At 44.9% G+C, this 27,911-nt stretch overlaps 2 protein-coding genes across 7 annotated transcripts in view; one reads left to right on the forward strand and one right to left on the reverse strand.

Annotated features, from left to right (window-relative positions):
• LOC121539391 (homeobox-containing protein 1-like) overlaps nucleotides 1–13,185 on the forward strand; it is a 37,602-nt gene extending 24,417 nt beyond the window's left edge. Inside the window, exons 3-10 of one of the 4 annotated variants that reach the window (XM_041847859.2) lie at nucleotides 1,364–1,449; nucleotides 1,735–1,845; nucleotides 3,968–4,124; nucleotides 4,339–4,421; nucleotides 6,762–6,857; nucleotides 6,948–7,042; nucleotides 7,247–7,330; nucleotides 7,820–13,185. In XM_041847859.2, coding sequence (XP_041703793.1) covers nucleotides 1,364–1,449; nucleotides 1,735–1,845; nucleotides 3,968–4,124; nucleotides 4,339–4,421; nucleotides 6,762–6,857; nucleotides 6,948–7,042; nucleotides 7,247–7,330; nucleotides 7,820–8,188 — 1,081 coding nt within the window. In that variant the 3' untranslated portion in view covers nucleotides 8,189–13,185. Of the gene's footprint in view, nucleotides 1–1,363; nucleotides 1,450–1,734; nucleotides 1,846–3,967; nucleotides 4,125–4,338; nucleotides 4,422–6,761; nucleotides 7,043–7,246; nucleotides 7,331–7,819 lie in introns of all 4 variants that reach the window. The other 3 variants (XM_041847860.2, XM_041847861.2, XM_041847858.2) reach the window with 3 other exon arrangements.
• Nucleotides 13,186–14,823: 1,638 nt separating this feature from the next.
• The window catches only part of LOC121539392 (kinesin-like protein KIF13B), a 60,144-nt gene continuing 47,056 nt past the window's right edge, over nucleotides 14,824–27,911 (reverse strand). The window contains exons 24-40 of one of the 3 annotated variants that reach the window (XM_041847863.2): nucleotides 27,614–27,771; nucleotides 27,355–27,487; nucleotides 26,846–26,995; nucleotides 25,992–26,021; nucleotides 25,636–25,735; nucleotides 25,259–25,385; nucleotides 25,057–25,112; nucleotides 24,684–24,808; nucleotides 24,109–24,384; nucleotides 23,659–23,811; nucleotides 23,251–23,328; nucleotides 23,022–23,075; nucleotides 22,774–22,897; nucleotides 21,272–21,372; nucleotides 18,174–18,236; nucleotides 17,000–17,717; nucleotides 14,824–16,713 (exon numbers count right to left, since the gene is read on the reverse strand). In XM_041847863.2, the coding sequence (XP_041703797.2) occupies nucleotides 16,505–16,713; nucleotides 17,000–17,717; nucleotides 18,174–18,236; nucleotides 21,272–21,372; nucleotides 22,774–22,897; nucleotides 23,022–23,075; nucleotides 23,251–23,328; nucleotides 23,659–23,811; nucleotides 24,109–24,384; nucleotides 24,684–24,808; nucleotides 25,057–25,112; nucleotides 25,259–25,385; nucleotides 25,636–25,735; nucleotides 25,992–26,021; nucleotides 26,846–26,995; nucleotides 27,355–27,487; nucleotides 27,614–27,771 (2,655 nt within the window). In that variant the 3' untranslated portion in view covers nucleotides 14,824–16,504. Of the gene's footprint in view, nucleotides 16,714–16,999; nucleotides 17,718–18,173; nucleotides 18,237–21,271; nucleotides 21,406–22,773; nucleotides 22,898–23,021; nucleotides 23,076–23,250; nucleotides 23,329–23,658; nucleotides 23,812–24,108; nucleotides 24,385–24,683; nucleotides 24,809–25,056; nucleotides 25,113–25,258; nucleotides 25,386–25,635; nucleotides 25,736–25,991; nucleotides 26,022–26,845; nucleotides 26,996–27,354; nucleotides 27,488–27,613; nucleotides 27,772–27,911 lie in introns of all 3 variants that reach the window. The other 2 variants (XM_041847862.2, XM_041847865.2) reach the window with 2 other exon arrangements.

Here is a 27,911-nt window from a genome sequence, read left to right on the forward strand (position 1 = left end):
TGCAACACTCCACCAATCAGGCCTTTATGGTAGAGTGGCCAGACGGAAGCCACTCCTCAGTAAAAGGCACATGATGCCCGCTTGGAGTTTGCCTAAAGGCACTTAAAAACTCTCAGACCATGAGAAACAAGATTCTCTGGTCTGATGAACGAAGATGTGGAGTGCTGTAAAGATGGTTGTCCTTCTGGAAGGTTCTCCCATCTCCACAGAGGAACTCTGGAGTTCTGTCAGAGTGACCACCGGATTCTTGGTCACCTCCCTGAGCAAGGCCCTTCTACCCTGATTGCTCAGTTTGGCCAGGCGGCCAGCTCTAGGAAGAGTTTTGGTGGTTCCAAACTTTTTCCCATTTTAAGAATGATCGAGGCCACTGTGTTCTTGGGGACCTTGAATGCTGCAGAAATGTTTTGGTACCCTTCCCCAGATCTGTGCCGCCACACAATCCTGTCTCGGAGCTCTACGGACAATTCCTTCTACCTCATGGCTTGGTTTCTGCTCTGACATACACTGTAAACTGTGGGACCTTATATAGACAGGTGTGTGCCTTTACAAATCATGTCCAATCAATTGAATTTACCACAGGTAGACTCCTATTAAGTTGTAGAATTAATTAATTATTAATTAATATGCCATTTAGCAGACGCTTTTATCCAAAGCGACTTACAGTCATGCGTGCATACATTTTTGTGTATGGGTGGTCCCGGGGATCGAACCCACTACCTTGGCGTTACAAGCGCCGTGCTCTACCAGCTGAGCTACAGAGGACCACGCAGAAACATCTCAAGGATAATAAATGGAAACAGGATGCACCTGAGCTCAATTTCGAGTCTCATAGGAAAGGGTCTGAATACTTATGTAAATGTGATATTTAAGTTTTTACTTTTTTAATACATTTGCAACATTCTAAAAACCTGTTTTTCGCTTTGTAATTATGGGGTATTGTGTGTAGATTGATGAGAAAACACCCAATTTAATCAATTTTAGAATAAAGCTGTAACGTAACAAAATGTGGGAAAAGTCAAGGGGTCTGAATACTTTCCGAATGCACTGTATTTCCTTTTTTTTTATTCAGTCTTTCCTTCCTATCCAACTCAATTGTACTTTCCGGTCTCCCGCTCTTCATGGCTTATCTTCATTTTCTCATTTCCTCTCCCTTTATCTCCCTATTTCCACAGTCATCTCTCTCACTTCCTTTCCCTTTCTCTCCCTATTTCCACAGTCATCTCTCTCATTTCCACACTAGTCACCTTTCTCTCTGTTCCTTGCACCATCCTCTTTCTAGCTTCCTAGCAAAGGGAACAATGTTGTCTTTCTTTTGTATTTTTCCTCTCTCATTCGTTCTCTCTCTCCCTCTCTCTCCCTCCAGAAGGGACAGTGCCATAATCAAGGAGGAGATCAAGGCGTTCCTGGGGAACAGGCGCATCTCTCAGGCTGTGGTGGCTCAGGTCACAGGTCAGTATGCTCCCTAGTGGCTAATACAGCACACTACACTCAGTTGGAGTGGAACTGTGCTCACTTTGGTGTACACTAAACACAGAATCGTCATCATGATTTCTATGAGTGTTAGTGTGGCTTGAATGACAAATAGCAAGTACTTCATCCACTGTATATGCATTGGCTACTTAATGAATCTTGCTTTCTGTGCTCTTTCTTTCTTTCCCTCCCCCTGGTCCATCCTCTCTGTCTGTCTGTCTCTCTTTCTCTCTGTCTCCCTCTCTTCCTCCCGCCTCCCTCCAGGTATCAGTCAGAGTCGTATCTCCCACTGGCTGCTGCAGCAGGGCTCTGACCTCAGCGAACAGAAGAAGAGGGCCTTCTATCGCTGGTACCAGCTGGAGAAGACCACCCCTGGTAATGCCCACCACCATCACCCCCATGCCCAGCCCCCCGCCCAGTCCCACCACGCCCCCCACCTCCAGCCCCTCCTCAGCCCCCCCACCTCCAGCCTCCCCCCTTCTGTCCAGTCCCTCTTCAGTTGTTCCACCCGTTCCATCCACTATTAGAGGACTCTTTCTGACTCTGCCCAAACTAGAGAGGGCAGAACGGGTTATACAATGAGAACTGATGGGTGAGTCCATTAACTATTTCTTGGCATTCTAGGGCTGGAAAGTAATGATGGCCCATCCAAATCCTCCCTATGTATCCCTAAACTGTTACTTTGGCCCAATGTAATGCACTTTTCTAGGGGGCACTAATGCCACATCTGTCTTTGTTTGTAGTCACTACATGTGACTACACTACCCATATGCCCTCTTGCGCCCCCTCTGTTTCAATAGGCATAGCTACTCCGCAGACACGCACCATGCAGTATTGAAGTCCTTCCCCAAAAATTTTCCAGTCAGTATTTGTCCTGCCCAAATCCTTGAGCTGTTACAGCACCTTTCGAACTCCCCTACAACCTGTTTCTGCCCCCACAACCCCATTGTGTGTCTAACTCCATCCTGTGTCCAAATGTGTCACTTCCCATTTCCTGTGTCCCTCCCTTCCCTCTGGGTGCAGCAGCCAATAAGCTATCACAACCACAAATATTAAAATGCTCATTAGTGGCTGGTGTTTATGAGTAGGAGTACTTGTAGTTGTATAGCTATGATGTTGCTACTACAATTGAGTAGAAATGTAAAGTGCTTTAAGCGCTGTATAAACCTCATTAATACGTTATTATGATGACTATACCTATACCTTAAAGAGTACTGGTTTCTGACTGTATATGACCATGGTGAAAAACAGATTTTTAATAAAAAGCAAACTTGTGAAATCACACCGGCCTCACCTCTCTGTCTGTGTGGAGGGGAGGGTGTAGTGGCGCGCCCTGGTGGACTGTGTATGTCACAGCACCTATAGACTATTACTGTAAGTGTGTACAGTGCTACATACAGCAGAGCTATTCACATCTGGGCCTCCAGCTCTGCTGTACTGCAGGTTGTTCTTCTTTCTCCCAAGTCATTGATTGATTGATTGATCCATGCCATTGATTGGCCCAATAGTCCACTTAAAGGTCTGAATCAGTCCCTGGTTGGAGGGGGTGAAACGACAGTGGTGGGGAACTCGAGGTCCCGATTTGAAACCTGCTGATCTGTGTTGACTGTCTCTATCAAGATGGATAACATATTATTGTAGTTATTATTTTAGTTACAATAAAAAAACATGCATAGATGTGAGTCATAGATTTGCAGTCAGAAAAATTATACATGTAGGTTCTAGTCTCAAGCAAGAACATCCATAGATCATTACATGAGTTACATATTTATATGTAAACAATCACATTCCCAACCCACCTTTCCCTGGCGGTGTGTGTGTCACAGCCATCCATCAGCATTACTTGTTCATTAGGTTAATGCTCTTGCTGTGGAGCCATGCCACCAACACTCACTACATAAACGAGTCCATATTACTGTCCAGGCACACACACACTCACACACATTCACACACACACACACACACACATTCACACTCACACACATTCACACACACACACACACTCACACACACATTCACACACACACACATTCACACACACACACATTCACTCACACACACAAACACACACACACACACACACACACTCACACACATTCACACACACACACATTCACACACACACACATTCACTCACACACACAAACACACACACACTCACACACACACACACACACACACATTCACACACATTCACACACACACACACACACTACATTTGATGAGGCTTCAGAGGGGGTTGACTGTGAATTACTGTCCACAGTCCAGGTTCTTCGTTTATAGTCGCCACACAGCCAATATAACACTCTATAAAGTTATTGTTCTTCTAAACAATAGGGTGCTGAATCATCATAAATGGACTCATCAACAATGAAAATGACAGCATTTTCCAAATAGTAGATTTCAAACATTCTGAACGTTTCACCTCACTAAATACACCCATGGCTAGTTACATCATGGTTGTGTTTCCATGGTTACATCATGGTTGTGTCTCCAGGTGCAACTCTGACGATGCAACCCGCCCCCATGGCTCTGGAGGACGTGGTGGAGTTGCGGCAGACTCCGCCCCCTATATGCTCCACCCCCGGGAGCTTCCGTCTGCGCCGAGGCAGTCGCTTTACCTGGAGGAAAGAATGTCTGTCTGTGATGGAGAGGTGAGGAGGAGAGCGAGAGAGCGAGAGAGAGAGAAAGAGTGGTGATGGGGAAATAGTTGAGGAGGGAAAGGGTGTAAGGGAGGCAGATGTGATGAGTTGTTGTTGTTGTGCTTGATAACGGGTGTGAGTGGGGAAAGGAGCATTCGTTACCTTTGGAAGAAAGTGAATGTTGCCTAATAAATAATGTTGTGGTTATTTGTGTTTTCTCTTCCAGTTACTTCAATAAGAACCAGTACCCTGATGAAGCTAAAAGAGAGGAGATCGCTAACGCCTGCAACGCTGTCATCCAGAAGCCAGGTGAGAACCAGCAGGAGGAAAGCGGTACTTACAGTGCCTTCAGAAAGTATTCACACCGCTTGACTTTTCCCCCAAAAAATTGTTACAAAGTAAGATTCAAATGGATTTAATTGTAATATTGTGTCAACGATCTACACAAAATACTCACATTTAATGTAATTTTTTTATTAATGGACAATAAAACACTATCTTGATAAGTATTCAACCCCCTGAGTCAATACATGTTAGAATCACCTTTGGCAGCGATTACAGCTGTGAATCTTTCTGGGTAAGTCTCTAAGAGCTTTGCACACCAGGGGGCTCATTTATCAATCATGCGTAGGCACAAATCTGTGCGTAAACCATGCGTGGGATCATTTCCATGAAAAGTGTGAGATTTATCAATATGATTGTTTGCTCGAGAGTGTGCGTAAATTTACGCACAGCCAATACCATGAGTACGCACAGTGCCAAGTGGTGGAATAAGGGAACTGCTTGTCAAACGTAGAATGGGGAAAACATATGTTGAAAAGAATTGAGAGTAATAATTAAATCATTCTCGATTTCATTGTGAATTCATGTAACACATCTTGACAGGCTATATATAATTTGACCACATCAGTGCATTTGTTACGATAATAATCCATATAAAGTAGGTCTACAGTCATTAAATTCGAGGCACGTGTGAATATTGTTGAAATACTATTAAATACTGAGATCTTGCTCTGTTGGAAGATTTGACACACGCTGCATTTCTCAGAGACAAAAGCAAACGTCAGCGGGAGATTGAAGATCGGCATCTCACAGCCCTCGATGAGCCAATGTTTTGGAGGCAATCATCAGCAAAACCAACTGTAACATACAATTTCCTTTCACCATCGCACAACAGGTTGACGTAGAGGGGTTTCTTTGCCATCAATGGGTTCCCAAATACGAAGGGAAAAATAGACGGCACCCACATTGCCATAAAAGCGCCATCCCAAGACGAGTTCAACTATGTGAACAGAAAAGGCTTCCACTCTTAATGTGCAGGTGATAGGTTATGTGATGTGCCAAAAACACTGCTGAATGTAGTGGCCAGGTGGAACGCACGACTCGTTCATTCTGCAGAACAGAAATGTTGGCCTACAGCCTGCAGGTGGAGCTGTTGAGGATGGATGTCTTATTGGTGAGTGTTGCCTACTCATCTGAAGTATACTGAACAAAAATAGAAACACCAGCTGAAATAAAAGATCCCAGAATTTTTCCATAAGCACAAAAACCTTATTTCTCTCAAATTTTGGACACAAATTTGTTTACATCCCTGTGAGTGAGAATTTCTCATTTTCCAACATAATCCATCCACCTGACAGGTGTGGCATATCAAGAAGCTGATTAAACAGCATGATCATTACACAGGTGCACCTTGTGCTGGCGATAATAAAAGGTAACTCTAAAATGTGCAGTTTTGTCACACAATGCCACAGATGTCTCAAGTTTTGAGGGAGCGTGCAATTGGCATGCTGATAGAGCACGGCGCTTGTAACGCCAAGGTAGTGGGTTCGATCCCCGGGACCACCCATACAAAAAAAAATAAAAAATGTATGCACGCATGACTGTGAGTCGCTTTGGATAAAAGCGTCTGCTAAATGGCATATTATATTATATTATAATGTCTACCAGAGCTGTTTCCAGAGAATTTAATGTTCATTTGGCAGTACGTCCAACCGGCCTCACAACTGCAGACCACGTGTAGCCACTCCAGCCCAGGACCTCCACATCCGGCTTCTTCAGTTGCGGGATCGTCTGAGACCATACACCCAGACAGCTGATGAAACTGAGGAGTATTTCTGTCTGTAATAAAGGCCTTTTGTGGGGAAAAACTCATTCTGATTGGCTGGGCCTGGCTCCCCAGTGAGTGTGGCCTGTCTCCCCAGTGGGTCCCTCCCAGGCACAACCATGGCTGCGCCCCTGCCCAGTCATGTGAAATCCATAGATTAGGGCCTAATTTATTTATTTCCTTATATGAACTGTAACTCAGTAAAATTGTTGAAATGTTGCGTTTATATTTTTGTTCAGTATATGTGACTTGTTTAGCACAATTTTAGTCCTGAACTTATTTAGGCTTGCCATAACAAAAGGGTTGAATACTTACTGACTCTAGACATTTCAGCTTTACATTTTTTATTAATTTATAAACATTTCTAAAAACATAATTCCACTTTGACATTATGAGGTATTGTGTGTAGACACAAAATTCAGGCTGTAACACAACAAAGTGTAAAAAGTAAAGGGGTATGAATACTTTCTGAAGGCACTGTATATTGAGTAAGGTCACTTTCAAGACTGAGTATGTGTGAGTGCATGTGTTTGTGTGTGCAGGGAAGAAGCTGTCTGATCTGGAGAAGGTCACGTCTCTGAAGGTCTACAACTGGTTCGCCAACCGCCGCAAAGAGATCAAGAGACGTGCCAACATAGGTAACGTTTACGACCCCCTCGGGGTGTGTGTCTGTGTGTGCGTGCATGTGAGCTCAGATATGTTATGGCGAGGTCTATTTTTTCCCGAAGAAGCAGCAATCCTGGAGAACCATGGGATCAAAGTCCAGAGCCCTGGAGGACACTCCAACAGCGATGAAATCGACGGGAATGACTTCCCTGACCAGGTAACCACCCGTAAGAAAGTGGAATGGTCCAGAACCCATGCACTTTGTGTTGTATCTGACAGCCAAGACCAATCTACCTTTTTAGGGGTGGATCACCCCTGAGAAATTGAAATGGTCTCTCCCAGTTTGTGTTGTATATTGTAGCCAAGACCATTGTGCCATTATAGGGGTGGTTTAACACCTTGCCTCTTTGTTTTCCTACAGGGCTGTGAGGTCCCTCTGTTTGAGAAGAGAGTTGGGACCAGACCTTTCAGTATCAGCCGACTAGACCTGTCCTCTCCCACACAGGTACTGTATGGACTGTATAATGTTAGGAGAACTCCTATCGTATTGGATTACGTTATGGGTTACATATTCATACTGTACTCCATGTTTGGTACAGAACTCTATACCAAATCTGTTAGACGGGTAGCTAACCAGCAAGTGGGGGAAAACTAATTATTATAATTTGTTTGCATGCGTTTGACCATGCTAACCAGTTGGCTTCCGTAACCGAACAAGGGTGCATCTCAATAGTCTAAAGCAGATTCTCGATCTGAAAACACAGGACAGTGGAAAGCAACCTGGTAGACTTTGCTTTAGCTCTCCATGTCTTTCAGGTCAGTGTAGGTCAGGGGTCTCAAACTCAGTGCCCGCGGGCCAAATGTGGTCTGTGAACTGATTTAATGCGGCCCGTGGTTTTGCTTAGTAAATGCGCCACACAGTTGTCTGTCTCAGGGTTGAAGACCACAGATGTGTAAACATGACCCATGACTCCTCCCCCTCTTGCGGTTGCAGGTGCCCACCCTGCTGCCCAGTTGGCTGGCGGCTTGGCCTGGCTCGGGCAGGGGGGGCTTGGCCGCCCAGAGGGCCAGCTCTCTGATTTGCCGCTCCTTGCTCTCGGGAGCGGGTCTCGCTCAGGGGGCAGGGATGGAAGGTTCCAGACTGACAGGTGTGTCCTGGTCTGTCCCCTCCCCCCCCTCCCTCCAGGACGACTCCTCCACCAATCACAGCAATGCCCTGGAGCACCAGGACCCCATCGCTCTCGCTGTGGAGATGGCGGCGGTCAATCATAGCATCCTCGCCCTGGCAACGCAGGCGGGGGGAGGATTGGCCCTGGGTGGGACAGGCAGTGACATCAAGACAGAGGTGGTGGAGGACAACTAGTGGGTGGGGGGGAGAGACTGAGGAGGAGAGGGAGGGAAAGGTGTTTATGTATACGTGACAGTGAGAAAGAGAGAGTGCACATGGGGATGAGGCCTATAGTAGAGTATGAAAACATTACGTTTGGGAGTTTGTCAAGGTGCAAGTAGAGCTTATTGGAATGTTATACTGTAAATCAGGGGTGTCAAACTATTATTTTTTTTGCCCCACGGGTCCTACCTCCACCCCATCCCCTAATACCTCTACCACCCTACTCCCTAGTAAACACTTTTAGACTGTTGGAGGTGTTGGGAGGCCTGGTTCTACCTCCACCCCTATCCCCTATAATACCTCTACCACCCTACTCCCTAGTAAACACTTTTAGACTGTTCTAGAGGTGTTGGGAGGCCTGGTTCTACCTCCACCCCTATTCCCTAATACCTCTACCACCCTACCCCTTGTACTCCCTTTAGACTGTTCTAGAGGCATTGTGTTGGAAAGTCTGGTCCTAAAGTTGTGGGTGTATGTATGGTATATACTCTTGTCTGTGTGGGTCTAAAGAATCAGAATAGGTTATTATGGAACCCTGCACACCTCACTCTAAGCATGGAGGACCCCTGCCTTGGCTTTCTGAGTTTGGCACCTCTTCCCCAAGGTGCACTGCACACTTTGATTATCTTACTCCTTTTACTACTCTCTCATTGCTCTCACTCCATCTTTCTCTTACTCCTGTCATCACTCTATCCCTCGCTCTTTGTCTCCCCCCTCCAGCTTGTCAGTATGAGGGAGACGGGAAGTGGTGAGAGTTTTGAACAGGCCTCTGTAGAAGCCTTATATATTCCCTAAAATATATTCACTTGTTGTAGCACTACCTAAACTGGTTAGGTTTAAAGCCAATGAGATCAGACATTCATTATATTATTGCTCACGAATTATGATAACAAACTGCCCCTGAATTCTTAATAATGAAGGGAGTAGATAGAGGGAATCATGCTAGCTAGTGAGAGGGGCTTTATGTGTATGTGGTTGTTATGGGGATAACTATAAGCATATTGAAGCTGTACCCAAAGCATTTGTTTTTAGCTTTTAACCTTAATTTAAGGCTGCTGATGTTATAAACATGTTCCCCAGTTGAAAGGAAATTATTTACGCTTTTAAAAGATTGCCAATCAAGGGTGCATTATACATTTCCCTATTATTATTGGTACTGGGAGTAACACTTCTTTTTCTATCTTTTCTATATGCATTATATGTTCTACACACAAGCTGTTATCTAAGATACTTACTTTTAGATTGTATTTTCTCTTTTGAAAAAACACTTTATGGGAGAAACTACCATGTAAATGGCGCTTCAGTTTCCTCCCCTCGTAGCTTATTGGTCATCCTGAGTAATTGACAGACCAGGCAGGCAATAGGAGGAAGGAAGACTGATCTGCTGGCTGACATGTGTTCAAAGGTAAGGGGTCAAGGGTTAGGGGTCATTTGGTGTTTCAACAAACACCTTCCCCCCACCACCCCTTCCCTATAAGCTAATTCCCAGGTCACTGCTTTTAATGAGAAATAATAACTTTGTTTTGCTAACCTTACAGGGGTAATTCAAGTTGACTAGTTTTGTTGTGTAGGCCCTTCTATTATGATGAAATCTACAGACCTCAATTCCCAACGATTAGGAAACTTTCTCATTGCCAGATCTACACAATGATTGGAGTGATGGGATATGGCCCCAGTCTATCGTTAGACCAATTCTAAAGTATTGACAAGTGTCTCTTGTGACAGACTGTTGGCTGACCAGCATGCATGCAAGATTCAAGGTGCAGAGACTAACGTTGATGTTTGGGGTGAACTGTCCCTTTAAGTCATCCAGTATGTATTGAATGACAGACCTGAGGATGGTTCCTGCTGCTTCAGAGATTGTGAATCTGAGGTTCTGCTAGCCATTAACCTAGTGCTTTGTTCTAATCAAATATGTATCTTACAAGATAAAAAAAGACTATTCTAAAGAGAGGCAGAAAAACATTTTTATTTTCAGTTTGTTACTTAAATTTTTCCATGTGTAAAATACTGCCAAACAGGAATGTATATTAGATTAATCGTTTGATTCATGAAATGCTTTTTATTTTTTATATCATGTTTTGTGTTGTTCGTTTTCCATTTTGATATGCACAATCTGCCCTGTGTGTTTTGTATTGCATCACTCAAAGGCAAAGCTTCTTCCTTCAGGTTTCTGAGGTCTTTACTAGTCTCTTGAGACTTAATGCCATATCAAGTAGCTCGCTAGCACACACTATTTGGTTTTGCATCTGACATCACCCTGTCAAATCTCTACAAATTAAATTGGTACTGTTTACAAAACCAGGTGAAAAGGTTGCATTTGCTGAAGACTGATACTCAATGAACTTTAACCTTTGTGGGAGGTGCTTTGCCTTTGACATTCCGAAGGAACAGCTATTGCCAGTCCTTGTTCATACATAAAACTTGAATACATGAAATATAACGACAAATGTTCTATAAGATGAATATCAATCAAATAAATCACTGTTGTATCAGATTTAAATAGTTAAATTAGTCCTGTTATCTCCTACTTCAGAATTTAGTGCCTTTTTTGGACAGTAGACTGTTCTGTAATGGAATATGTAGAAAACTATGCCTTTGTTACATTTTCTCATTTGTTTACTGTACCTACTAGAGAATAAAGAATGATCGATGAACAATGCGTGTTTTTGTTGAGCAACTGAAGTCTAACTGCATGATTTCACAAAATATGTATCAATTGGTTAAAATCCTAACTTGAGCTACACGTTTAACTCGAATTGCCATTGACATCAATGCATGACTTGAAAGGATTCTGGAAGTTTACGCAGCCTTATCCATAAAATAACAGCAGACGATAGAAATCTGTAAATCAATTCATTTTTTAAATTATTTCCTTTACAGGGAGATTATTGTCCAGGCGATAAAAAAGACAAATGAATTATAATACATGATTATTCTTTGGATTTCAGCATAGAATTACACAGAACAATTAAATTAATCAAAACCCAAACTTGCGCTCAGATTGTTAAGTCTTAATATATACATCCAGTCACACCTACACACATTCGCTCACAGAAATACTCAAATAATACACTTCACAACAACACAATCAGATACGCAAATTATTGTTGAAGATTATTAAAAATGATAATAATAACGATAACTCAAGACTCCAGGACGAGGCACAAACCAGAGCTGGTCTCAAGTGAGTCGTGTCCAAATTGGCACCCTATCTATTTTCTATGCACTCTATGGGGAGTAGGGTGCCATTTCAGACGCAACCATTGTGAAAGGAGAGTTGTACAAACGGTCTGAAGATCGGGCCCAATTCCATTTCTGTCCCTGGCCCCTTCCTCCAGCTCCTACCCCTTTAGTATTGAACACCTGAGAGATAGCTCAGGACAGAAATGGAACGTGGCCGCTGAGAGTTGGAGGTAAAAATTCTCTACTCTAGTTGACGTCTCTGTTGGAGAAAAATATTCTCTGCTCTAGTTGATGTCTCTGTTGGAGGTAAAGATTCTCTGCTCTAGTTGATGTCTCTGTTGGAGGTAAAGATTCTCTACTCTAGTTGACGTCTCTGTTGGAGGTAAAGATTCTCTACTCTAGTTGATGTCTCTGTTGGAGGTAAAGATTCTTTACTCTAGTTGACGTCTCCGTTGGAGGTAAAGATTCTCTACTCTAGTTGACGTCTGTGTTAGTATCCTCTACTAACATGAGCTCCCATTGTCCCATAAGCCAGTGGCTGAATGTGTACAGTGAGTCTGACGTGGTCCACGTGTAGATTGAAGTAATTCTTACAGTATACAGGTTTCTCTATGGCGGGAGTTAGGGTTTGTAGTTATTGAGTCTCGCATTGCCAGACAGAGGTTTTTAGTTATTAAACCCAGAGGGGGACAGACGGACAGACTGACTGACTTGAAGACTATCTTGTAGACTGAAGGCCACATAAAGGCAGGTGTCATATTGCTCTGAGCTCTGGACCAGGGTTGCCATAGATACAGATATACAGGAAATGCATATATTAGAAAGGCAGATAAACAAATATATAGTCTTGAAATATTATTTCCCCCATAACGGTTTGTTGCATCTGTGTCCTTGGGCCTTTAAAAATCTATGCTCACAGTAGCACTTGATTAAAAATATTCTTTAAAAACACAGAACATGCCTTCTGTGGAATGATGAAAGAGTAACAGTATAGATGGATCCTTAATCAGGTATAGACAGTCGATAAGGGTCAAACTCAATAGAATACCTGGGGTGTATTCATTAGTTGCAGGCCGTAGCAAAAAGCGGTTTTCCATTTACTCCAAACAAGAGTTTCTATTGGACCAATTCAGGTAGGTCCCTCCCCGCTTTGTTTCGTTTGCTTCATGTTCCTAGTGAATACACCCCTGGTGTGGTTCTGAGCACGTACAGTCACAACCAGATATGTTAAAGTCCATGATGACGACTATTGAAATGAAAGCCAGAGGATGCCTGTATGACAGGCACGACAAATGGAGGTCACTTCCCCTTCCTGGCGTTACACAGCATTCAGGTACACGTGTACCTGCTTTTCAGTACAAAAATGTATGCACTCACTACTGTAAATCGCACTGGATAAGAGCGTCTGCTAAATTACAAAATAAATATATTACTGTGAATTTTTACGTATAGCTTTTACGGTGAATGAAGTCTCCGCGAATGCGGGAACATTGCCTTTAAAAGGTGCATAGCTGACAAAGCCTGAACAGCTTGAATCCCGGCCTTACTGCCTGTGAACGAGCAGATCTGTAACTGTATTTTGAGTCAGAAGCGAAGACTCCACCGGCAATGTCAAATATTCAGTATCTCAAAAGAGCTAACAGTTAGAAATATGAACCGATAAAAGTTACTGAATAATGAAATGTGTTTGAATCAGAACTACTTGCGTGTATCATCCAACTTCCGGATAGGAGCGAGAGAGAGAGAGAGAGAGACAGAGACACACACAGAGAGAGAGAGAGAGAGAGAGACAGAGAGACACACAGAGCGAGAGAGAGAGAGAGAGACAGAGAGACACACAGAGAGAGAGAGAGACACAGAGAGACAGAGACACAGAGAGAGAGAGAGACAGACACAGAGAGAGAGACAGACAGAGACACAGAGAGAGACAGAGACACAGAGAGAGACAGAGACACAGAGACAGAGAGAGACAGAGAGAGAGAGACAGAGAGAGAGACACAGAGAGAGAGACAGACAGAGACAGACAGAGACAGAGAGAGAGAGAGAGACAGAGACACACAGAGAGAGAGAGAGAGAGAGAGAGAGAGAGAGAGAGAGAGAGAGAGAGAGAGAGAGAGAGAGAGAGAGAGAGAGAGAGAGACAGACAGACACAGAGAGAGAGAGACAGACACGGAGAGAGAGAGAGAGACAGAGACACAGAGACACAGAGAGAGAGAGACAGAGAGAGAGAGACAGAGAGAGAGAGAGAGAGACAGACAGACAGACAGAGACAGACAGACAGACAGACAGACAGACAGACAGACAGACAGAGAGAGAGAGAGAGAGAGAGCGAGAGCGAGAGAGAGAGAGAGAGAGAGAGAGAGAGAGAGAGAGAGAGAGAGAGAGGGGGATATAAAGAAATAGATAAGACTGAAGTGATCTCAAACACTCTTCAGTCTCTGTGCAAAGAGGTGTGGAGACGCCAAATCCATCCGATACACCACCTGCTCTCTCACTCTTCATTACAACACCGCACACATACACACCAGGGAGACTCAGTTCCCCTCCTATTACCACAAGTATGATCACTCGGTGAAGGCTTGACGACAAACTTTAAAAAACGCCTAGCTATAGTAAGAGCAACGTAAAGGGTCCGAGCAACTTGGGGCCAGTACATAAAAGGCAACCATGACAATAAATAAGCACTTGCTCGTCCCATCTCTCTACCAACTGGCCACTCATCAGCCCATAGACAACTCCTCCTTACTCTCTCCCATCTCAAGTGGTGTATAGAAGGCTAAAAATCAAGACTAGAATCAAGATCAACTCCCAATAAGAATTATAATGTCAATGATCTAATCAATTTACAGTTATATTACAGTGGCTATAGCAGCGCCATTTCTCATAGAATCACTTGTGCAATCAACAACTTTTTTTCAGTACAATTTAGAAGGCTTTGTCTATTTCACATGATAAAGGCATATGTACAACCATTAAAATATAAGAAACATTGCAAATTTAGGCTTCTCTTAAAGCATATGATAAAGACTCGAAAGAAATGTCATGGTGAAGGGGTATATCTTTCAGATCCTTCATATTTGTGACTCTGCTCCATGCTTTCTGAATGGACTAGTGTTAAAACACATTCTGCATCCCGTTACAGCTTGTACCTCGGCTCACTAGGTGAGACTACACAGTTTACATTTTTATTCAATGGATTTAAAGGGGCAATCTGCAGTTGTTACATCCATTTTTGGATGTTTAAATTAATGATATACACCCATTGATTGATTTGAGAGTGGTTACATTTCTCCAGCCCCATTCCTATTTACCAAAACTGTGGCGGGGACCCCACTTTGTTGTTGTTTGAACTGCAGATTGCCCCTTTAAGTATTAACTTCAAATGTCTAATAAAAATGAGATTCATTACATTTTGGAGGAACTTCAGGGATCAATTAACATTTTAATTAAAATTCCATAGTTTCAAACCAAATTGCTTGTAAAACTTAAACTAAAAAAAACGATCTCCCACATCCTTGCCTTCTTCATCTCCCAAAGCCATTGAGTCAGTATGTAAATGTTAGACCCTATTACAGATCTGTAGCTTCACACACATTAAGAGCACCTTTCTAAAAAATAAATGGTGAACATATGCAGAGATCTTTTTTCCCCAAACACAAATCAATGACCAGCATAAAACATACCAGTCCTAACTTCCATTCAACTTCCGCTCCACACGTTACATAAAGCTCCACAACATGAACACAATGTTACCACAAAGTTACATACACACAAGACCAGCAGTCCAGTACACACCACTGCTACTTCCTCAAACAGTTCTAGAACCAAAGACAACCATTCTGCTAACACCTCTAACGTGCAAAATCTCCCAGTAAGCACCCGGATGTTAAAAATACATTTAAGAAAAGCAATTTCAACTAATTTTGCTCTCTGGGCTTCTCATAGTGGAAACATCCTTCAACTGACTTCTCAACTTACAATTTAAAACCAATGGCTATTACTGTTGCACAAACCACGTCGTCATAACGACGGTGCTTCATATTTCAGATCAGCCGGAGACGTGCATACACACACACACACAGACAGAGGGATCATTTTTCTCCCAGCCTACTGTACATGGCCATGGTTAAAATCAGCTTCAAGGGCCAAACTTCTAAAACACAGGCACACACACACACACATCTTCTCACAGGTACGTCCACGTCCACTCTACAGTCCAGGAGATCACCTCACACTTACACAAGGCATTCTCGTCAAAGCTCAACAGAGGGCAAAATGTGCATTAAATAAAACCACTAAGAAACATTACAAAGGAAAATCAACTCATGAATCATGAAGGCACATTCTGGAAGAATCGATCACTTCAGATGAATGACTTCACATGGGGGAAACAGATATAGTAACTGCTAAAATGTCAGTCCACAAAAAGGACCGATAATATCATTTAGTTAAAAGGGACCGTTCCATTCAAAAATAAGGGGGGAGGAGGGGAGTAAAATGGACAGTTCCATCGAAAAAGAGGAGGGATGGGGGTTCCGGTCAGAGTCTGGTGGAATAGCAGTCTCATTCTTTCAGAAGGATTCTCGAAGTGTGACCAGAGTTTGATGACATCAGAGGAAATGATGTCATCACTTCAGAACCTGAACCTTGGCCCGCGGACAAACAGTCCCCATTGGCCACCCTGTGGGTCACTTCATATAGACAGCAACACTCTGTAGCCTACTTCAGGTGCTGTGGAACCACTCAGGTCCTGTGCCCAATCCATGCCACAGGCGGCACCACCAGTGCTGTGTCCAGATGGGGAGACAGCACAGCAGCAGCAGGGGCTTGTTGGGTAAAGGTCTTCCCTATTGAAATGAATCCAGACAGATCTAACCCAGAGCACTAAGGTACTGTTACATAGCTATGAGTGGGCACAGGACAGGGACCGTTTTCCATTAGATGCAGTAGTATTGCATAGTTAGGGGGAGATTGAGAGAGAGGGGGCTGAGTGAGACGGAGGCTTAGAAACAGGATGTGTGGGTTTTCTAGTTGATCCGAGCCAGGAGACAGAGGGATGTGTGGAATAATGGTCTCTCCCTGCCAGACCTGTTTCTCTCCAGTTCAGCTGCTCCAGGACTTGCGGTTCTCCCCTCGCCTGTTAGTGGACTCTCCCCGCAGAACGGGCTGGTAGAACTCGCCGCTGCGCCGGTTCTCCGGGTTCCGTTTGGTGGAACGCTCCCGTCTGAAAACCCGGTCGGGACGCACCAGGACACCGTAACCAGGGTTACAGCGGAAGTAGTGGCGCCCGCCTACGGAGCCGTCGTTCTTACCTGTAGAGAGAGGGAGGAAAGAGGGAGAGGAAGATAAGAGGGAGAGAGGAAGGAGGGAGGGAGAGAATGAAGGGAAAGGAGTGAGGGGTAGACAAGGAAGAGAGTTGGTTTAGTATTTAGAATTTCCTAAACTAAGCATTGCCTGCTCTGATGAGTCTCATGTGCATGCGGACAAGGACACGGTCCTCTAGATTTTTATTTTCAGGCTATTTGCATAGATTCAATTTCTTACGGTGTTATTATGTTGAGTCATGCAATTCTGTGTAAACAGTAAACACACACACACCAAACACACCTGAGGGCGAGTCGAGCTCCACCCCGACCCACACACCCTCGGCGAACTCAGTGTTGCCCACGTAGCGCACAGTCCCGCCCTTATTGGCTCCCACCGTCACGCACACCCCCTCTCTCAGCCAATCAGGTAGCACGTAGTCGCGGCCGCCATCCTCGTCGTCCAGGACGATCTCCAGTCTCTCCAGACTCCCCTGTCTTCCTCCTCCTCTCGCCTCCACTTCCTCCCCCAGGATGCGCTGCTGGAACGACTTCAGGTCCGACGTCGACACCCTCTGCACGGAGAAGGGCTTGTTGCCCGTGGTGACGCTGTTGACGTTGGAGCCGGGACCGGTGGTGGCCATTTTGTTGTCATACTGAGGAGAGGCAGCAGTAACACCGTTCTGTTCAGCTCGCTGCTGGGTTCTGGGTAACGTAGTTTCAGGAGCATCAATCCCCTTTAGCCCCACCCCTGCATCTAGGAGGGTGAGAGAGGAGGAGGTGTGGAGGGGGGTGGCAGGGTGGTCGCCACTGGCGCTGGCTGAAGCCTCTGACAGGGTTGCCATGGAAACGCTAGTGGAGAAGTAGCCGCTGGAGGCCTCGCTGATGGGGCTGAGGGGGTAGTCATGCGGGTCATGCTGGGAGGACTGAACAGGAAGAGGGGCGTCGGTGGATTCCGACCACCTGTCATTGGTCAGGGCCGGGATAAGGGTGGTCCTCCCTACCATAGCAACCTACGGGGAGGAATCACGGCAACGGCAATCACACCACAACAGGAATTTAAGAACTCCATCAAACTTAAGACTGACTGGAGCAAACCAGGACATCATGTTGCATATCGCCACCACAATTTCCATCAATATCATAATGATCATCATCACCACCATCTTCATCATCATCATCATGAGATCCTTAGATCCCCTAACTTACTACCTACCATAGCTTCATAATACAGTCAATACACTGTCTGAGCCTGGAGAGATGTTGCAAACTAACTGATTTCAACTAATCAACTACAACTAGACTAATCTCTAACAAACTACAACTCCCAGTGAGCACAAGACGTTGAAAAGACGTCCTTTCAACCCAAAATATGTATTTTTAACGTATTGTGCTCATAGGGAGTAGAACACTAATAAAGGGGGAGCAGACAGGAGGAGAGTTGAAAAGAGATGACAGAGGGTTCTTACCGGTTCTATCCGGATCCTGCTGTCTTCAGGCCCCGTTGTCTGCATGATGATACGAGGCATGTGCTGCCAGGAAGACAGAGAAACACAATTATGTTCAAAGGTTTGAAGAAAAGATTCAATTGTTCATTGAAATACATCAGTATTCTCTCACATTGTCCATAACTTTAGGAGTTAATTTCAAAAGTCAAAAAGCTCAGTTGATTATATTCAGCTCTTTACAAAAATGGTTTTAATCCCCAAAAAATAATGACTAAATCCATTGTAGAATTATCTATCTTTAAAGAATGACAAACAGATGGTGGTATTACTAAATAACTAAACATATCGTCTTTATGGAAATTAAATAGCAAGCTTGGCATATCTTACATCCAGTGTTCAGCGACTTTAGACTTCATTATATATGGACATAACCAACTCAGTGGCATTTGGTGTGAGTGTCCGCCCTGGGTTTGGAAGGTTGGGAGTTCGATCCTCGGCCGAGTCAAACCAAAGACTGGCACTCAGCATTAAGGAGATAGATTGGGGGAAAGGCCCTGTCAAACTTTTTTTTGTTCTTCCTTTACCTTAAGGCTCGGACACACTGGTAGTGTTTGCCGGCCGAGAGTACTTAGCACCTCTAAACAAAGTGCTGGCACTTAATTTGAAAACATTTGCGCAAATCGATTCTACATGTAGAAACGCGCCAAAATGTCAGCAGTCAGATGTCCACCAGCTGGTTAGGGCTGGGCGATATGGCCTAAAAATCATCATTTCCCCCCCCTTTAACTTATGGCCGATTCACGAAACAGTGCATTCGGAAAGTATTCAGACCCCTTCCCCTTTTCCACATTTTGTTACGTTACAGCCTTATTCTAAAATCAATAATTGTTTTTTCCCTCATCAATCTACACACAATACCCCATAATGAAAAGCAAAAACAGGTTTTTAGAATTTTTTGCAAATGTATTAAAAATAAAAAACTGAAATATCACATTTATATAAGTATTCAGACCCTTTACTATGAGACTCAAAATTGACCTTAGACTCAAGGCTGTAATCGCTGCCAAAAGGGCTTCAACAAAGTACTGAGTAAAGGGTCTGAATACTTATGTAAATGTGATATTTTAAAACGGAAATATCACATTTACATAAGTATTTACTCTATTTTTAATACATTTGCAAAAATTTGTAAAAACCTGTTTTTACTTTGTCATTATGGGGTATTATGTGTAGAGTGTGTAAAAAAAAGTAATCCATTTTAGAATCAGGCTGTAACGTAACAAAATGTGGAAAAAGTCAAGGGGTCTGAATATTTTCAGAATGCACTGTATTTCACTCAATTATTTTTATGTTTTCTCTAAATAAGCTTTGTTGTACAATTAAAGGTAAACATTGAGCAATAATCCAATGAATTCAGGGCTCGTGAAACTATACCTTATTGCACATTTATAAAAACAGACTAGACAGCTAGTATAACAGTCTGTGGCTAAAATCCTGCTAGTGGTACATTGTACCGCAATGCCACACACAACAGAAACTGAGCAATCATTTTCCAGAATCAATCAATGTTCATTTTGAGGAGTTGAAACATAAAAAGGGTATCCTCTATTGCAGTAAAATAATGTCTCGATGTGTTTCGATGATCATATGACTGATTATGTTGAACCAAACTTCAAATGCAAATAGCGAGTTGAAACTGCTTGACCGAGAGGAAGAAGTGATCTCTCACTCTGCGAGTGGTGCAGTGGTCTAAGGCGCTGCATCGCAGTGCTAGCTGTGTCACTAGAGATCCTGGTTAGAATCCAGGCTCTGTCGTAGCCGGCCGCGACCGGGAGACCCATGGGCGGCGCACAATTGGCCCAGCGTCGTCCAGGGTAGGGGAGGAAATGGCCGGCAGGGATGTAGCTCAGTTGGTAGAGCATGGCGTTTGCAACGCCAGGGTTGTGGGTTCGATTCCCACGGGGGGCCAGTATGAAAAAATTATAATTTATGCACTCACTAACTGTAAGTCGCTCTGGATAAGAGCGTCTGCTAAATGACTAAAATGTAAAATGTAAAATGTCATCTTTGTTGTTGTGAGTGGCAGGGGGAAGGGCTTGGTGTGTGGGGGGGGGGGGGTCTTGGTGTGTGTGAGGGGGGTTGGTGTGTAAATGGGTAGGTGCCCAGTCACAGCAGAAGGAGTGAAGGAGGCGAGACCCAAAAAACAACAGGAGAACAAACGGACATAAACGCTCATAGAAAATGTAAAATAAGTTGATTTTCGCAATACAGGCATTTGGAATATCGTGCAAAAACATACATTCAAATGAATCTAAATTGATTTATCGCCCAGCCCTACAGCGGGTGGTCCCTAAAACACACCACGCCGAACAAACGGCAGATCAACAGCAGATCAACATTAGGTGCGGTGTGTGTGGTCCCTTAGACCAATGCTTTGAGGATCCTTTATAAAACTAAACAGCTCAAGAAGAAGAAAACATTATTGGAGAGATGTAGGAATTAGCGCTTTGTTTTTTGTGTTAAACCATTCATTCATGCTTACCTTCCATTGAAGTCATTGCATCACGGTGCTATAATGACTATAATACCACTAGACTCTACCCCCAGTCTGTCTTCTGAGAGCGGCTCGTCTAAAAGCCTATTATACAAGTGTGTTTCATCTGGAAGCTGAGTGTAACATTCACTGGTCTAGACGTGTCTTCCTTTGAATGCCCTAAAAACCATCTCCACTTTCCTCCGCTCAAATGCAGATGACGATGAGTCTCATAAAAGGCCTGATGGACAAAATAAAAATGGAAATATAGGCCACACTGAAAAGAAAGCATGGATTACAGCAATGGTTTCTGAGTCAGACAGAAATGTGTCTTTATGGAGGCAGAGGATGAGGAGACGGTGAACTATAGTGGATTATAGACTCACATCGACCGTCCAGTTTCTCTGGGCTCCCAGTTACTGACTGGTGCTGTGGCTAGAAACAGGGTTCGGTTTATTTGGTGGATCACAAGAAAATGGGAAAGGCTTCAGTGGGTTCACAACATAAAAAAGGGAACAATTTATTTCAACCAAAAGGTCAAAAGGTCACTGGATGACGGAAGGTCAGAGGGGTATGTGTGCCCTACCTGTAGAGAGTGGGGTGAAGGGCGTAGGGGCTCCTTCTTGTCCTCGCGGGCAGGGAACAGCGACTTGAGCAGCTTGGGCATCTGTGGCACCAGGGCTTTGACTGAAAGATAAGAGGCAGCAAGCCCTGAACGACCTGAGGGGAGAATCGGTGAGAGAAGAGAAGAGAAGAGGAGGGAGGAGGAGGAGGAGTAAAAGAGATGAGGAGCAGGAATAAAAGATGGGAGGATTGGAAGGTAGCGGAAGTGTGAGTGATTAAGACAGGAAGTTGAAAAGCAAGCCCAGGAAATGACATTGAAAAAAGACACACGATGAAGAAAATGGCTGGACCAGGTCAGAGACAAGACAAAGAATTGATTAAAATAACCGAAAATAATCAAATAAAGAAGATGATTTTAGCATGTGATAACATATTATAATCTCTGGATTATAATCATAAAATATTGCCAATTAATTTGAATAATTAACTGTCATTGGGTCACTCTCACATCCATTTCAATGACATCACTGAGAGAAAGTGAAATCAAACAAAGAACACTTAAAACAGGAGACAACCTAGTAGACAGGAAAGAGAACCACACCAAAGGTCTACTGCACAGAAAAGAGAGCGATGACAGGAGAAGAGAGAGAGAGCGATGACAGGAGAAGAGAGAGAGCGATGACAGGAGAAGAGAGAGAGAGCGATGACAGGAGGAGAGAGAGCGATGACAGGAGGAGAGAGAGAGCGATGACAGGAGAAGAGAGAGAGAGCGATGACAGGAGAAGAGAGAGAGAGCGATGACAGGAGAAGAGAGAGAGAGCGATGACAGGAGAAGAGAGAGAGAGCGATGACAGGAGAAGAGAGAGAGCGATGACAGGAGAAGAGAGAGAGCGATGACAGGAGAAGAGAGAGAGAGCGATGACAGGAGGAGAGAGAGAGCGATGACAGGAGAAGAGAGAGAGAGCGATGACAGGAGAAGAGAGAGAGAGCGATGACAGGAGAAGAGAGAGCGATGACAGGGGAAGAGAGAGAGCGATGACAGGAGGAGAGAGAGCGATGACAGGAGGAGAGAGAGAGCGATGACAGGAGGAGAGAGAGAGCGATGACAGGAGGAGAGAGAGAGCGATGACAGGAGAAGAGAGAGCGATGACAGGAGGAGAGAGAGAGCGATGACAGGAGAAGAGAGAGAGCGATGACAGGAGAAGAGAGAGAGCGATGACAGGAGAAGAGAGAGAGCGATGACAGGAGAAGAGAGAGAGCGATGACAGGAGGAGAGAGAGAGAGCGATGACAGGAGGAGAGAGAGAGAGCGATGACAGGAGGAGAGAGAGAGAGCGATGACAGGAGGAGAGAGAGAGCGATGACAGGAGAAGAGAGAGATGATGAGAGAGAGAGAGAGAGAGGTGGAGACTGAGGTAGAGTCAGCAAGGCCAGGTTAGTAGAGCAGTCTCAGGGGGAGAAAGGTAGAGAGGAGAGGGGGGCAAGGGGAGGGGAGAGTAGAGGAGAGGGGGAGTCAGGCCCTTACCTTGCTCTGGGTCCTGGCTCAGGTTCTGTGAGGGAATAGTAGGGGGAGAGGAGGAGGGGCGAGGCAGGGTGTGGCTGAACTGGGGCGAGGTCATGAAGATGTCCTGCTGGCTCTCCCAGCGTGTCTGGAGAAGAGAAGAGAGAGAAAAAAACAAGAGTTAAAAGATGTGAGGGTTGATCCGTGTAGTTTGGGATGTGGGGTTGTTCAGATTGAATAGTAACAGTTCTACAGCTTCAACAGGGTTGTACCTTGTTGTCGTCCAGATTGCAGTTAGATGACAGGTCCTGTCTGCTGCCAGAGAGCTGAAGACGCCAAGGAGAGAGAAAGAGAGAGAGGGAGGAAGGAAGGAAGGAAGGCAGGGAAAAAGAGAAATGTCATGACCTCAGTGGCTTAAAACTATTCAATAAATCAATAGGACCCAGTAATACCCCAACATACTTTTTTGCTTTAGTTTTTTACAGAAAATGTGCCATTTACCCTGTGTACACTGGGGGAGCTGAGACTGCGTCTGTTGCCCTTCCCTTTGCCCGCCAGGTGCTCCTTCACCGCCACCTCCTACACACACTCACAAAACAGGAACATGAAATAAGCAACAGTACTGTTAATACAAATTTGTGTTAAGCATGTGACCAGCGTTTCCTGGGGACCCCAAGGGGTGCACATTTTGTTTTTTGCCCTAGTATTACACAGCTTTTTCAAATAACCAACTCATCATCAGCCTTTGATTAGTTTAATCATCTGTGTAGTGCTGGGGAAAAAACGAAATGTGCACACCTTGGTTCCCCAAAACCGAGTTTGGAAAAAGCTGCTGTAGATAGTCCTAGTGTGAAGGTGTATAGTGACCTGTCGTAGGTAGATAGTCCTAGTGTGAAGGTGTATAGTGACCTGTCGTAGGCGGTCCAGAGTGAGGACGTTCTCTACGGCCAGGACACTGCGGAGGTATTTCTCTATGGCTGCCTCGTTGTCGGCCGACTTGGGGTTCTCAGTGCTGGCAGCTAGACGAGCCAACATCTCCCTGTCCTCTGAACCCTGGGCATCCTGAGAGAGAGAGAGAGAGAGTAGAGCTGCCAAAAACACACAGACTATCTCAATTGCTAAAAAATCCCCTTCATCTGCACTGGTTGGAAAACACTACTTGACAGGTGAAAACAATATGGTCGTGCCAAGGGCATCATTAGGTTGGCATTTCACCTTCTTCATATCAGTGCAACGAAGGAGAGGACGTGAGGAGAGGACAGACTTGTAGCCATTGTAGTAAATCACTACCAAAAAGAGCCATAGTAATTGATGATAAATTAAGTCATTTCCTGTTTCCTTCCTGTGTCCCATCCTCACCCCGGGGATGTTGGAGACCACCTCAAAGGTGACCCCACAGCCGGGGATAGAGGAGCGCGTGGACATCCTCTTGAGGAGGTTCTGAGCGAAGCCCTGTCTGCTGGGGTTCAGGTTGACACAGATCCGTTTCCTCAGCACCAGCTGCATGTCTGCCGGATGGCTGAGCTGCACCACGCAGCGCACCGTCAGATAAACCCTCTGCTCCGTCCACGCTCCACCGCGGCTCAGCTGGGGACACTGGTGCACTGTGGAGTCCCACGACGCCTCAGCTTTTACCTAGTAGAAGGGGTGGGGATACAGGGTTGTGTTCATTAAGGATGCAAAATTCCAGTAACTTTCCCAAAATTCCCACGTTTTCCAGAAATCCTGGTTCATGGATTTCAGATTTCAAATTTCTGGAAAACCTGGGAATATTGGGAATTTTGCGACCCTGTTAGGGACCATATGGAGAACGGACTGCTGAAACGGGGGGGGATTAGGTGGACTTGCCCAATGAGAAACACTTGTTTTGGTTTTCCATTGCAAAACGTTTTACTACTACGCCGTGCCCTGATGAAAAGGACCCTGGTGCGCACCTCTTCATCGTAGTGTTTGACGATCTGCAGGTCGAAGAACTCTTCCTCATCCTCGCCGCTCAGAGTGGCGTCCCAACCCCCAGCCTCCGGGACCTCCAAGGCATCCTGGGAACTGAAGTCATCCGCTGGAGAGGAGAGAGAGAGGAGAGGACGAGGATGGGAGAGAAAGAGGGGGGTGGGGAAAGAGAGAAAGTGGGGATGGGGGGATGGGAGAGAAGGGGGGAGGGGAGATGGATAATGCGGGGATGGGAGAGAGAAAGGGGGGAGAGGGGGGAGTAGATGGAGAAGTAAGAGAAAAGTGAGGATTTGAATGATTTACTTATTGTCACTAAACCAGTCAGAGATATTATAACACTTAAGAAGGAGAACTTACCACTGAGGTCCAGGAAAAGCACAGGGGTATGGGTCTCCATTCCAGGTAAGGGCACCCTAAAGACACAAAAAATGTACACAATTGTCAGATTCACTTCCTGAACAATATTAACATTTATGATAAAATAACTGTGTGATCATTTTACATTTAAGTCTAGCCCCAACTCTCCCGCTCTCACACACACACACTCTCTCTCTCTCACCACTCTGCGGGAGCTCCAGGGATGCCACTCCCGGCTGAAGGCACCATGACGGCGTTCCTCTCCTCGGTCAGTGTCAGGCGCCATTCCAACAGCTGGGCCTCCCTCTCCACGTCATCCTCTGTCTTTTCTGTACAGGGAGCACAACAGTGTCAATGTCTTTCTTCTTCAACTCCACCCAGATGTTCACACAGATGTGTAGGCAATCAGAACGTGACTACCTTCCCTGAACAGAGGATTCTGTTTCCTGCCACCACTTCCTCTCCCTCATTTGCTGTGCCCTTTGACCTGCCGCCCAAACGCTACTCCAGTAAAGGTAGTTATACTTCCTCGTTCCTCCACTATACACTGACTGCAGTGTTTGTGTGTCGGTGTGTTACCTGGCTTGCTGACCAGGGTCTGGAGGTGTTGGTCCAGGTACTCCTGTCTCTTGGTGAGAGCCGTCAGCCACTGGCGACGCAGACGCTCCAGATCACGCTCCTATTGGACAGAACACACACCGATGACCAATCAGAGCGAGAACAGGACCAATCAACCAAAGCTAGTGCAGAGGTGGGAGACCAGACGAAACAATCACAAAAAAACAAGACACAGACATGACCAATCCATCACAGACCCACAGAAACAGGCACATGCATTTTAGCATCCTCTTCAGCGGAGTCGTCTGATTTGATCAGATACAGTGGGGATATATGAAAGAGATATTTCAGTCGAGACAGGACAGTGAAGTGTTTACCTGATAGCTGTCCATCTCATCCCCCTCCATCTGTGAGACAAACAACAAAATATACAATTATATTAGTACAGAACAGACATATCGTAAATGGCATTCGCAGCCATTGCCATCTTCCTGCATAGTACGGTGCATTCGGAAAGTATTCAGACATTTACATTTACATTTTAGTCATTTAGCAGACGCTCTTATCCAGAGCGACTTTCAGTTAGTGAGTGCATACATTATTATGATATTTTTTTCATACTGGCCCCCCGTGGGAATTGAACCCACAACCCTGGCGTTGCAAACGCCATGCTCTACCAACTGAGCTATATCCCTGCCGGCCATTCCCTCCCCTACCCTGGACGACGCTGGGCCAATTGTGCGCCGCCCCATGGGTCTCCCGGTCGCGGCCAGCTACGACCCCTTCCCCTTTTCCACATTTTGTTACATTACAGCCTTATTCTAAAATGGATTAAACATTTTCCTCATCAATCTACACACCGAAAGAGTTTGAGAGGATCTGCAGAGAAGAATGGGAGAATATCCCCAAATACATGTGTGCCAAGCTTGTAGCATCATACCCAAGAAGATTGCTGCCAAAAGTGCTTCAACAAAGTACTGAGTAAAGGGTCTAAATACTTATGTAAATGTGATATTTCCGGTTTTTATTTTTAATACATTTGTTAAAATTTCTAAAAACCTGTTTTTGCTTTGTCATTATGTGGTATTGTGTGTAGATTGATGAGGAGGAAAAAACAATTTAATCCATTTTAGAATAAGGCTGTAACGTAACAAAATGTGGAAAAAATCAAGGTGACTGAATACTTTCCGAATGCACTGTATGTGCATAGGTATGTGTCCGTGTGTGTTACCTGTATGGGTTGGTTGTTGGCCTTGGCCTGGCGTGTCGGTCTGATCTCCACACAGCCCACGGACACGGCCAGCAGAACCTCCGCTATCAGCGGCATGGTCCCGCTGTCCTGCACAGACTTCACCTCCACCTGCAGACGTCTCGACTGGCCCTGAGGGGGAGGGAGGGGGTGAAGGAGAGGGATAGAGGGAGCAAGAGATTACAGATAAAATTCCCTTACATGCCTTTGGACTGGCCCTGAGGGACACACATGGAAACAACACAACATAGAACATTAGTGGTGAAAACAGCTGGGCCTTCCTCTTACTGATTCAATAAACAATTCAGTTGGTTGACTTTCCTGTTTTTCTTCTCTGTGTATTGTTGTGTTCATGTTCCTGACGCAAATATGTAATGGATTGGTTTTTTCATTCTGAGGTAAAGGACAATTTGGAATTCCTGATTAAATAGGAAAAAAACATATTTGGGGATAGCCACACACAGACATGCACACACAGGCGTAACACCTACCTGCCGTAGTTGGAATATACCTCCTGTGCGTACGTCTCTGGCAGGTATGACCTCTACAGGCATGAAGTCTCCGTTCTCGTTGATCTCCAACACCTGGATCCACATCTCCAGACGACGTGTTACCTCACTCCACCTGTAGGGGGAGACAGACACACAACAGAACACCAATATGGAATTTAGAAGGTTGCTTTTATGTGGAAATGGAACCTCTGGCATGTGTTGGTGTCACTTTGTGCTGTGTGACTGTGTGTGTGTGCACCTGTCCCGTAGCGTGCGTGTCTTGGCCTGTATAATGCTGAGGTCCCAGAGGGCAGGGTTTCTGCCGGCGTCGGCCTGTCTGTGTCCGTACACCTCGATGGCCACTGCCCCCTCTGTCAGATACTCTATAAACTCCTCTGTTACTGCCACACCTATCTCCTATAGGGGGAGATACAGAGAGAAAGAAAAACAGAATTAGAAAGGGCAGAAAGAATAGCATAGAAAACCGAAAGAAAATAGGTCCATTAGCAGAAACACACTACAGCGGAACAATACAAATACTGTAAGAAGATAGGAAG

This window comes from Coregonus clupeaformis, chromosome 25 (genome assembly GCF_020615455.1).
Source record: "Coregonus clupeaformis isolate EN_2021a chromosome 25, ASM2061545v1, whole genome shotgun sequence".
NCBI lineage: Eukaryota > Metazoa > Chordata > Actinopteri > Salmoniformes > Salmonidae > Coregonus > Coregonus clupeaformis.